Source organism: Bidens hawaiensis, unplaced genomic scaffold (genome assembly GCF_021521415.1).
Source record: "Bidens hawaiensis isolate Kalapana, Puna unplaced genomic scaffold, B.hawaiensis_p1.1 tig00419542_1, whole genome shotgun sequence".
In the NCBI taxonomy this organism is placed as follows: Eukaryota; Viridiplantae; Streptophyta; class Magnoliopsida; order Asterales; family Asteraceae; genus Bidens; species Bidens hawaiensis.
Genome location: NW_027504895.1, coordinates 266,569 through 278,835, shown reverse-complemented (window position 1 = coordinate 278,835; position 12,267 = coordinate 266,569). Strand labels below are relative to the sequence as shown.

Sequence of the window (12,267 nt, the reverse complement as noted above, 5' to 3'; positions counted from 1 at the left end):
GGCAAATGACATAATTTTCAGCAAAAATAACTACTTGAGACCTTTCCCTATAAAATCCTTCTTTTAAGCTTCTTAAAAGCTTGAACTGAATAATCTTATCATATCTATTCACCATTAATCAACTTGCTCTGATACCACTTGTCAGGTCCCAAATTGTGATGGTCGATTCGGATCGGATCTTCAATCAATCATGTCATAACTCACACAAAATTAATCGTGTTGACAAGCGAGTTAATGACGGGTTACTATGTTTAGAAAGATGACCGTTTGTTAAAGGCGAAATCAATAACAAACATACGGTTGCAATGAATATTCAATGACAGAAGACACACACCGGATTCACTCAAAAGATTTCCATTTATATAATGTTAATCATACAAAAGGATAATCGATTAGAGTTTAGAAGGAATCCTAGGACAGCCGTCACACACAAAATATTCTCTCAATTAATGTGTTGGTCTTATCAGTATTGTGTCATCTCTCTTCCTTTCCGTCCTTTGGCGGCGTGCCCTAATTATTCTATTTATAGGCCTGCCAACCTAAGACAGCTGCCATTCCTTCTAGAAACCCTATCCGATAGTACATATTCAATTTACATATTCAAAAATATACTAAGTGTAAAACAAGTCTTCCGGGTAGGCTTTTCATTAAACTTCAATCTCCGAGTACGCAGTGTACTCGGCCTTCCTTCACACTTGGTAAAAATAGAAGTGTACTCGGAATCAGTTTCCGGGTAGACTTTACTTAAAGAATTTTTTACCAAGTAAAATATTCACCGAGTAGACTTCAATCTTCTTGGACTTATCAAACTTTGCTCGACAAATCGTTACGAGCAACTCTGTTCTTCTATGGTCCTGTTCGGCTCATTGTTAGTTGATCAACTTATTGATAAGGCGTACTCGGGAATACATACCTTACTTGAGCAGAACCTTACTCGAAATAACTTAGAGATATTCTATTAACTCATCAAGTATACTCGGACCATAATTATTAAAGAATATCTTGCCCGGTCTTCCAATTACTTGGCTTCTTGGACTTGGTTGACCAGACCTTACTCGGAAGAGTAAAATACTTGGTCTTGAAGAACAGCCCTGCTTGACAAAGTGAACCTTACTCGGATATGCCAAATCAATGAACCTTACTCGGAAATCACTAAAAAGCATACCTTGCTCGGATATCCACTTAAGAAGACTATTTGAAGTAAACCTTGCCCGGGAGGCAAAATCTCGTACTCGGCTAAGTAAAAGCTTACTCGAAAGTCCAAGGTGTGCTCGGATTCAAAACTTAGCAGTTTCTGAGGAGGTTGAGAAGATTCCAATCTTCAAAGTTCTTCGTTTAGGTCAAATCTCCTCATTTGGGTCAAACTCTTGACCCAACATTATGCATAAGGTGTGTTTGTGTTCCATTTGTGAAACAAGTGAGACTCAACAACACGTTGGTGATAAATTACGGGTGTGATCAAGTATGGAATTAAATGTTACTATGATATATTTTCAGTGAGTCAACAACTTGAAGGGCATATGTGTCAAACAGAACTCAAACATCAATCAAGCAATCAATTTTTCACATTCCACCAGAATTCAGCAGCTATGTTTTCCGAGACAGAATTTAGCACGTCAAGAAGACTCTATTTCACTATTCATAACATGTAGATAAAATCACAAAAATTTACCACAAAAGCACACGTGTGTTAGGTTTCGGGAAATATTTTTATTATATTTTTAGCACCTATGGTTTTATCACAATAATTAAATCAACACAGTAGGTACACAGCAGTCATTATCATGCGCAACAAAAATTTATCGACTAGTCCCATTACATGGCTAATCCAATTAATGCAAGACCGATTGGGTTAGATTCCAAATTCAATTTGTTAACTTTCAGAAGTGGAATCAACCCATTTGATCTTGTAGTTTGTGAGATATGCTATCAATAAATCAGTATGTAAACAGGCCTCCCGAATCAGGACTGCGCAACAAATTTGTAAATTCATAAAAAGTGACTTCCATACGTCCAAAAATTACGAATTTGGTAACCACTTCATAACATATAATTAACATCAAGTTACATCTGTATTAACACGCATCTACGATTCTGTCCAGCATCAGATTTCACCAAAATGCCAACAAAGTAATAAACTATGAACAATTAATCATGCATACAATCCTCTAGACCCATAATCCATCAACCATGCATCTCAATTTCACTTTTCATGCACATATAGGGTTTACATAAAACTTCAGTTTCAAACAAACATGCAATTGACAATTAATAACAACATAACCAGTAATCAATTTACTTGTGTTTATCAACAAATGCATAAATTAACCCTAACTCATCATTATTCATCAATTTTAAGATTTAGGGTTCTTGATTAACATGTTTAATGATGCAACTAAATCAATAGGAAGGCTAGAGAGGGTGTTAATTACCTAGTTAGCAACTTGGATCCTTCAAACAAGCTTGAAAACGATTTTGTGTGTGTGGGTGTGTGTGTTTGCGACCGAAAGTGGGGAGGAGAGGGGATGGGCAGCCGTACCAAAGGTGGGGAGGGATTAGGGTTGGGTAAATAAGTTGTTTAATATTAACATGTTACACTTTACCCCCTAATCTTCTAGTTAATTTAATTCTAGAACAAATTTTGTTTAGTTCTTTGATATAATGTTACACATGTAAACACGTAGTCATATATAAACATATATTATAACAACATAATACCTATTTATACCAAGTACTTGTTCATATTAATTATTGTTTGTTCACCAATGGTTTGAGTCGACTCGTGTGCGTTTCGGTGAAACTCCGAAAGACTACTTGTATAATAATTGACACATTTAATTTAAACCCCGATTAAATGCAATGAGGAATACGTTAATTGGAATGACATAGTTCATGTGATCTTGAGTTTGAATTAACGGAATTCGGGTTAACGGAGTTAACCTGAAATTGACGAGTGTCACATCATTCCCTTGTTGAAAGAATTTTCGTCTCGAAAATTTGTATCATGTCGCGATGGCTGCCTGAAAAAGGCAAAAATTTTCAGTTTGTCACAAATGACGCGGTTAATTTAGACGAAGACCAAGTACTTGAGTTGGCTCGACCCCGCAGGAGAGCAAGAAAAAATAATACAAATAAAGGTGAGGGTTTGTCGTCGTCACGATTCAACCCTTGGCTAGTGAAGAAGTCGCACATCTAAACGGGAACTTCAGTCGTTTCGAAACACATGCCGTGAATATGGGAAACGACATGAAAGCAACCAACGAATATCACAGAATGATAGCCCAGACGCTTCAACTACGACAAATGAAAGAAGACTACGAATCCCGCAAAGTGAATGAGTTACACGAGGATGCCGCATTATTGTAGCAACGACGAGTTGAAAAAAGACACGAATATTATAGATATTAGTTTTTTTATGCATTTTTTAATGTATTTTTTTTATTTTAATGTATTTTTATTTTGATTATTTAATTTAATGGGTTTTTATTTGTTTAGTTTAGTTATTAAAAGAAAATAATAAAAAATGGTGACAAGGGGCTACTACACCATTACACCTCAAAAACAAATTCATACCCTTTCATGACTGAACGGCACGTGTCGCAACTCGCTAAATTTTGTAACCCCTCCACTACATATAGCGTAAGGTTGAGTTTTAATAGTTTGCTTTGCTTGTAAAAAAAAACACAAAAAGAGATAACACTGTGTATGCCTTTACATATATTGTATTATGAAAGAGGCTGATATTGATTTAGAACCTATATTAAATACCCAACATAATTCTAATAAATATAATTAAATTTAACTCATTATAAGTATTCAAGGCCACCAACAATAGAGGTTGACCATGAACCCTTCATCCTTCAAAGGTTCAAATTTCCACAACATTTGAACCATCATGAAACCTTGTTTTTAATATAAGGGTCAACCATGTCAAGAAACAGAAACGTCTTCACTAGCCCACTTTCTTCCCTGCACAAACAATAGGATTACATAAGTCAACAGTTGACTAAAAGTCAAAATTGGTAAAACAAGGTTTTACCTCTTTGGAACCATGATCTTCGAACCGCCTGCCGAATTTGCCGTTCGTGTCTCTCTAAAAGCTCATCGATTCGATTCGGTTGAGATAATAACGGTCCTGAAAACTCGACCTTCTCTTCGTGATCGTGATAAATCTACAAAACATTTTAAATATTCAATTGTCATACCAATGAGAAAATGCATCCTTAATGAACTTACTCACAATGGTTGGCGTACCTAACCCGCTTAAAAAGGGGGCCGCTTTCGGGTTGACCTGTTTAACCCGTTTAGTTACATAGATTGACCCATTAACCCATTTTTCACAACCCACCAACCCATTTGACACTTTTAGATAAAAGGGTTAAACAGACCATGTTCAGGTTACACGAATTTAAGTGTGGGTTAGGTTGATATTTTTGGTATGAATAAAACATGGGTTGTGTTCGGGTTAGCATGTTTACAACTAGGTTATCACCCTCCAACCAGTTTATCACGTTTGGATAAATGTGTTAAACGAGTCAAGTTCAGGTTAACCGATTTTATATCTGTGCATGTTAGAGTTGATTTTTTTAAACAAATTAAAAATACGAGTGCTGTTCAGGTTGAACAAACTAACCTGTCAACCCACAATCCGTTTAGTTAAAACAAGTTAGCCAACCCATTTAGCTAAAAAAAAGTCAACCTGTGAACCTGTTTACACCCATTAACCTGTATATGCCCCTTTTACTTACAACCCACCAGCCCGTTTGACACATTTAGATAAACGAGTTACACAGGGTCGAGTTCGGGTTACACATTTAGATAACTGTTTTTGACCCACCAAACCCGTCAGCTCGACACGATTGACACCCGTGTTGCTTACCATATTCATTCTCTTGACAAGCCCATCTGACCCTGCATCAAATGACTCGGGTCGGTCAAACTGGTTCCAGTTCTTAATAACCAGCCCGTTTGACTCCTGACCTCTAGAATTGGCCCGATCAACATTTTCATTACATCTAAAAGGTTCAGAAATCAGGCTTCTTGAACTGGACCGGCTTCGTGCCCTTGCAGATAACGAATCATCTAACCGTCTTCGGGCCCACGCAAACCCACTTGAACTCGGAACTTGTAATGGCCCAGAATACGGAATGTCTCTTTGAGAAGCATGTTTCGCGTGTGAACCGTCATCGGTTGCGTTTATTGAAGGCTTTAATAACTCAAAGCCTAAAATTATATCTCCTGCTTTCTTATTATCCAAACTGTTTCCGTTGACTTTTAGTTTAGTTTGACTTTGACTTGGTAAACTCTGTAAATAAAGGTAAATTAATCAAAAGATTCGATGAAAAATGAAAAAATGGCCAAATTTGGATCAAATACAAGGAGATTTTGATAAACCTGAGCCGTTCGGCGGGGAATTCATTTATTTAAAAAACGAACAAACATGAACACGTGCCTCGCTTGTTGGTTTATGTTCATTAGTTTACATTTTTTAAGCTTGCTCATTTATATATTCATTGAAATATTTCAGTTTCATTACAATTTAATCTAATTTTATGAAATTAAAATGTCACCAATTATAACTTAATAATCCAGTTTTATTATTTTTGGGACCAACAGATTGGTGTTCATGAACAAACTAGTTTTCCTAATGAGCGAACACGAACAAGAAAACCTATTCGTTTAAATGTCCGTGTTCGATCGCTTGTTCGGTTAAGTTAAGCGAACAAACGTGAACATGTCCCATTCTTGTTCGTTCAGTTTGTTTACAAACCTAGGTATTGAAAGTTAGAAACCGACCTCTTCGGGTGCCAATTTAGTCAACCCGTTTTGTTTTCGGGCTAACCGTCTCGAGACTTCAGGCCAACGAGTTCTCCCAACGGGTTTTTTCCTAAAAGACATGAGTTTCTTTAATAATTGGATCGGATACGAAAAGGGTATTTTGGTAAACTTAATTTCAATGAAATTACCTTCTTGAGTCTTCACGATGTTTTGCATCGATCTCTTTGTTTGGAGGGTAATTTGGTAAACTTGATGGATCACACGCGTATGGCTTTGTCTTGAAATACTTGTTGAATAGCAAAGAATGATGCAAAATCATTATTAGGAGTTGACTTAAAAGGTCAAACTTGTAGTTTCAAAGTGCAAAATTCTTGCACACTATTACATTCTCAACGTCAATTCTTCTAGTTATACTGATACTTTTAACCTTTACATGCTTATCAAACTCTTTTTTAAAAGCTAAACCAACTATTTCTGTTTCAAATAACACGGTTGATTTTCAAAGTCATTTAAAGCAACTTGACAGTTATTTAAACAAGCCAATAAAATTGAACACTAGGGTGTAAACGAGCCGAGCCGCTTGTTTCAAGCTCTGCTGCTAATGCTGGAGCATGAATCAGAAGTAGTTTTTCAAGCTCGAGATCGACTCTTTATTGTTTATTAATTATAAACTATTAATTATAATTATTTACATTTATAATTATTTTATTGGGTATTTTAGTTATAATTTTCATATATAACATAATATATATTACTTAAGTTATTTTACTTGTAATTTCAAATAACATGGTTGACTTTCAAAGTCAGAGTCCAAACAGGACAGCTGGACAAAATAATTAAAAGGGGTACCTCAGATGCAAGAGCAGAAGAGGCGGTCCCACGCTTATATGGTTCAACAGACAGCAAGGTTTGAATAAGTTCCACATTACATTTTGGCAGTTCTTTAAAAGTCTCCCATAGACAACTTTCATATGCTTGTTGCGGTTTAAACAATGTGGCATGAGGAAGCTTTGACTTTTTCCAATAGTCATCCGGTGGCGATCCACAAAGTTTGAAGATTTTGTGCAATTGCTCCACCTGTGCACATCTCTTATTAATAATTCAAAAAAATCTAAAAAGATATGTAAGGTTTCTAAGATGCAACAGTGACTTTGTTAAAGTCAAAGATAGAGCTTTTTTAAGTAAAAAGTTAGTAAACTCGTTAATCATTTTCAACAAAAATGGTTTAAGATAATCGATTATTACATAATTATTGTGCCTATCGAACGCTTTTCACTAAAACTCATACTACAGACATCACTTTTAGTTGAAAATTAGTTAGTTTGTCTTTCAGTAGTCAAAAGGAGTCATTAGCTGGTACTATCAATATTACATATGTTACTATCGGCCATGCGGTTTTCACAAAAATCATACTTAATAAGCACCTTTTGAAGTTGAAAAGCAGTTAGTTTTCCCTTTTAGATTTTACAGCTTTCCAAGAGTTAAAGATAGAGCTTTTTGAACTACAAAAACTAATAAACCCCCCGCAAATAACTTTCAACAAAAACAGTATCAGGCAATCGATGTTACATAACTACAAAGATAACCGTTTTTAAACTACAAAATCTTATAAACCTGCTAACAAATTTTAAGAAAAACAGTTTCAAACAATCCATCGTTACACTAGCCATCACACATCTTAGAACCAATTTTGGACTCAAAAACTAGTAGTTTGACTTTCAAAAGTCAAAGTAAATAAAGCATACCTCTGTTCTTCCTTGTAAAATAGGTGAACCAAGAAGCAACTCTGCAAAAACACACCCAATACTCCATAAATCCACCGACGCTTCATAATCCGTGGATCCCAACAAAAGCTCGGGTGGTCGGTACCATAATGTCACAACTCTACTAGTCAAAGGTTGTTTCTTTTCACCAAAAGTGGTACAAAAATTCGCCAACCCGAAATCCCCAATTTTCATAACTCCTTCGTTATTCACCAAAAGGTTCGCCCCTTTTATATCGCGATGCATCACACCTCGTGAGTGACAATGCTCAAGCCCGGATAATAATTGCTTCATGTAACATTTAATCTGTTTCATTATTCATATTACAAAAGTAAAACGTCTTCAGTACAACATTGTTATGTAACTAATCTCAAACAAAAACCAACACTTTACTTTTATGGTTTTTGTAGAAACTGAACTTTGGCTCAGTTTATATCGATTTTCATTCTTTACAGTTATATACTTTGCATATAGATAAACCTAAAAAACCCAAAACTGAATCAAACCAAATATATCGATTTTCATCCGTTAATATGTTTTTTTAAGTAATCTATAAGAATTTAATAATACCATTACTTAATATTTTAGCCCAAATGTCTAATGATCAATTAAATTAATTTTAAATTAACAAAATGTTTTACGCCCAAATTACTTAATTTAGGCCAAATTTGTTTTTAACCCAAAAATTTCAAGTCCAAATGGTATTAACCGAGATATCAAAACTGAACCAAAACCAAAACCAAATAAAAATATAAACGGACCTAACCAAATTTTTAGATTTTCATTTTTTTATTTTGGACTTTAACTGATTTATAATAATTTAATAAATTGGGTTACTTAAAGATTTTAGCTAGTATGTATAATAATCAATTAATTATTATTTAAGAAAACGATTTAGGCCCAACTTCATTAATTTGGACCATTTTTTTAGCCAAAAATTTCAAGTCCAAATGGTAAAACTGAAAAACCATAACCAAAACAAACCCAAACCAAAAATAACTGAACCGAACCGGATTTATTGATTTTCATTTTCAGTTTTAAGTTATAAGTAAATAATTTACTAAATTATGTTATACAAATATTTTAGCTAAAATGTATAATAATAATAATAATCAATTAATTACTAATTAACAAAAGAATTTAGACCCAATTATTTAACTTGAGCTTTTGGAAAAACTAAAAACAAACAGTTTTCAAAAGCTCATAAACCGAATTTTAGGTCGGTTTAAGCTCAAAACCGACCCTTACCGACAAATGCACACCTTTAATTCAGCAACAAATTTACATGAACATGACCAAACTAACCTGGGAATCAGTGAATTTAATGTCGGGACAAGAAAGTAGACCAGATATGTCGAGTTCCATATATTCAAAAACAAGATATATGCTACATGACAATCTGGACGTTATGATTCCATCCAGTTTCATAACGTTTGGATGATCAAGCCTTCGAAGAATCACTATTTCCCGTGCCATAAACCTAACGCTTTCGGGTTCAAAATTGTCGAATCGAACCTTCTTTAACGCCACTATCCGACCAGTTCCGAGCTCTCGAGCTCGAAACACACTGCTGTATGTACCTTGTCCAACCTATTCAACCAAATTCAATATTAGATAATCACAATTAAAAAAACAATATTGTATGAAAAGATTTCATTTTGAAACTTCAAAATTACACATTACACAATTTTAACAAAGTTTTGTAATCTGCAGTTTTAAAATTAAATTAGATTAAATTACACAATTTAATTATTTTTTCCTAGTAAAGAGTGGTTTTCGTGTAAGTGATTTATTCAAATTTGCAATTTCAATACAATAGTTTAAAATTTGTTATTTCTGTCCTCAAAGTTTCACTTCCGTTGCAATTTTCGTCCTTATAGTTAGTTAAAATCTGCTATTCAGTCCAAAATATGGTCATGAGATGGATGAAAACTGCAAACAAAAAGAAACTCTAGGAACGAAAAGGACAAATTATAAAATTTTCAGCAAAAATAACAAATTTGGATAAATCTAACGAAAAGTGAAAGATGAAAATCGCATTTTACTTTTTTTATTTTTTGAATTAACAACTTTGGCCTCCAAATTCGAAATTATTTACCTATACTATTAAAATAATATATACTTTTCACATGTCATTTAACTAGGTTATCCACATAGAATGCCAAGTATATAATTTTTATAAATAAATTATCCATCTAGTAACAATTTAATTTTAAACATTAACTCCTAAGTTGAATAAGATTTCAAAATAAATGGTTATAATCACCATTTATTGAGTAATAAAGAAAATTAATTGTCTTCATTGTTATTTTTTAAAATTTTGAGACTTTGTTATTTTATTTCATTTTTGATTTTGAAAAATTATTTATGAACGTTTGGACTCGATGTATGGATGTTTGGATTGAAAGGGCGGTTTAAGTCACGAGGTTTGGATTTTATTGTTTTTTTATTAAACGTTTTAATAAAAAATTATTATTGATATATCTCATTGTTACATTCATATTTATAGTATTCTTTATGTTCTGTCCTTATATGTTTTATAACTTCAATAAAAATAATTTTTAAAACACATAACTTATGTTACAATATCTACATGTTTAATTAATATGTTTTTTTGTTTCATAATATAAGTTAGAAATGTGGGGTATAAGTTAGATATATATTTTAAGTTATCATTTTGCTATGTTTCTGATTCTTTTTATTAAAACAACAATGTGATACTTTATATTAATAATATTAGATTATTTAATGTTTACAATTCAATAAAATGTATAACACACAAACACACACACATATATATATCTATAATATATATAAACGAAAACATAAAAATCATACGTGTCACGATGTGGTCGCTCCAACTTTTTTTGGAGTCACCAAATTTGATGTAAAAATCCTATAAAATAGGATATACTAAAAATTAATATCTTATTTATTTTAAAAAAGATATATATGTTATTTAAATTAAAAAACCAATTTTATAGTAAAAAAAATAAACACGTCTTGGGTCTCATCAAAGCATAAATATATTATTAACTTTCATAAATATTATTTATAAATAAAATACCAATTTTATAGTAAAAAAACGGGTTTTGGTCTCATCAAAACCATTATAACATCTCATTTATTTGTGAAACAATTTATAATCAAACCATAAGTATATTATTAACTTTCATACAATAAAAAATATAAATTCAAAAAATAAATAAATATTAGAACAAACAATATAAAACAACCCACGTAATAAAGGAGATAAAAACTAATATATATATATATATATATATTCACATGTTGTAACACGAGATCTAACCTAGTTATTAAACAATAAAACAAACCTTTTCTAATTTCTCAAACGATTCCGCTCTAAGTGGGACCCACCCTTGAATCGCTTCACCGGCCACCGCACTTAGCCAAGCCGGCCAACCGGCGGCCACCTGCTCCGCCTCAACATACTTATGCAAATTCCCCAACCGAAAACTCACTGAGTCAGCAGCACCTGTTGAGGAACTCGCTCTACCCGAGTCACTCCCCGTCGTATACCCACTGACCCCTAACTCGTTCTTACTCTTTTTCTTTATTTTGTTCTTACTCTCCAATTCCGCCGCCGCATTGTCCTGGAAAACCCCGGAATGATCCGCCGCCGGAGTTACAGACACCGCCTGCTTTGATGTAACGCAGCCCATGTTGTTTTATCAACAATTCATGGAAACTGATTAAAAATTCAGGTTTGGGGGGGAACTCAAGTTAGTTTTTGAAACAGAGAGAGTTGTGTAGATCACGGGAGCTGTTAAATATATATGTGTGTTTCTTCCCTCAAGCATTAAAAGAGACCTTTTGTTTTGTTTTGTTTTTTATGACTTTGGTCTTTCTCTCTCTAGAAATCAATGCGACGATTGCGGAAGAGAGAGAAAATGGAGGAAATCTTGCTAAATCAACGGGGCGAGGAAAGAGCATAGATTTTATTTTATGTATCACTTGTGTTTTGGTTTTATTAATTAAGTATAAAATAAATTGTTGGACTTGTTTTTTAGTTGGTCGATATTCAAGTTAATAAATTGTTTGGTTATCTGGTCTTTTCTATCTATTTTAATAAAATAAATTATCTATATACATACCGGTTACATAATTACACGTATAACTTGAAGATTTATTCACATTCTAAATTATTTACTCAAATTATTTTCTATTTTTAATTAATCAAAACATTTTAATTCATATAATTATTTAAATTAAAGGGGGAATGCATGTATCTATTTTTAAATATATATATACGAAACTTTTAAAAGTTCACTGGTTACTCCTCACATCCTTTCAAGCTATCAGATCGTTTTATTTATAAATAAACACTACTTATTTATAATTAAGAAATAATTTTATAGTAAAAAATATAATACAAAGGATAAAAGCTAGTTATAAATAAAACAATCTGGTAGCTTGAAATGATTAAATCATCAATTTTTTATCAATTTGAAGATTTTTAATGTTCAGAGACGTTCTTTTCAATTTGGGTTTTAACTTTTGAGATTTCATATTGTAAGTTGTGATTAGAGTTTAGAAATGGATGAGATAGATTAAGGAGTTCTGAATTTGGATCAGATTCGATTTTAAATCGATGAATTTGATCGCGAACTACTATTTCGGTTATTTACCAAACTGCCACCACGTGAAATTGAAATCGATGACCAACAGTGTCGCGTACGTAATGTACGATAAGTAATTATTGTAC

The 12,267-nt window shown here is 32.9% G+C and overlaps 1 protein-coding gene across 1 annotated transcript; it reads right to left on the bottom strand.

Annotated features, from left to right (window-relative positions):
* Positions 1–3,690: 3,690 nt before the first annotated feature.
* LOC143609305 (protein IMPAIRED IN BABA-INDUCED STERILITY 1-like) lies at positions 3,691–11,225 on the bottom strand. The gene is made up of 9 exons (XM_077084096.1): positions 10,877–11,225; positions 8,847–9,131; positions 7,524–7,847; positions 6,628–6,855; positions 5,967–6,064; positions 5,797–5,887; positions 4,880–5,305; positions 4,040–4,172; positions 3,691–3,969 (listed from the first exon to the last, which is right to left on the bottom strand). Exons 1-9 carry the CDS (start codon positions 11,222–11,224, stop codon positions 3,953–3,955), a joined length of 1,950 nt encoding a protein of 649 aa, XP_076940211.1. The 5' UTR covers position 11,225; the 3' UTR covers positions 3,691–3,952.
* Between the last annotated feature and the right edge of the window lie 1,042 nt (positions 11,226–12,267).

Coding starts and splice junctions, on each gene's coding strand:
- LOC143609305 (XM_077084096.1), bottom strand. CDS start 11,224: ATGGGCTGCGTTACATCAAAGCAGGCGGTGTCTGTAACTCCGGCGGCG. Junction 5,306..5,796: donor CTAAATTGGCACCCGAAGAG/GTCGGTTTCTAA, acceptor CTTTATTTACAG/AGTTTACCAAGTCAAAGTCA. Junction 4,173..4,879: donor TTGTCAAGAGAATGAATATG/GTAAGCAACACG, acceptor AATGTTTTGTAG/ATTTATCACGATCACGAAGA.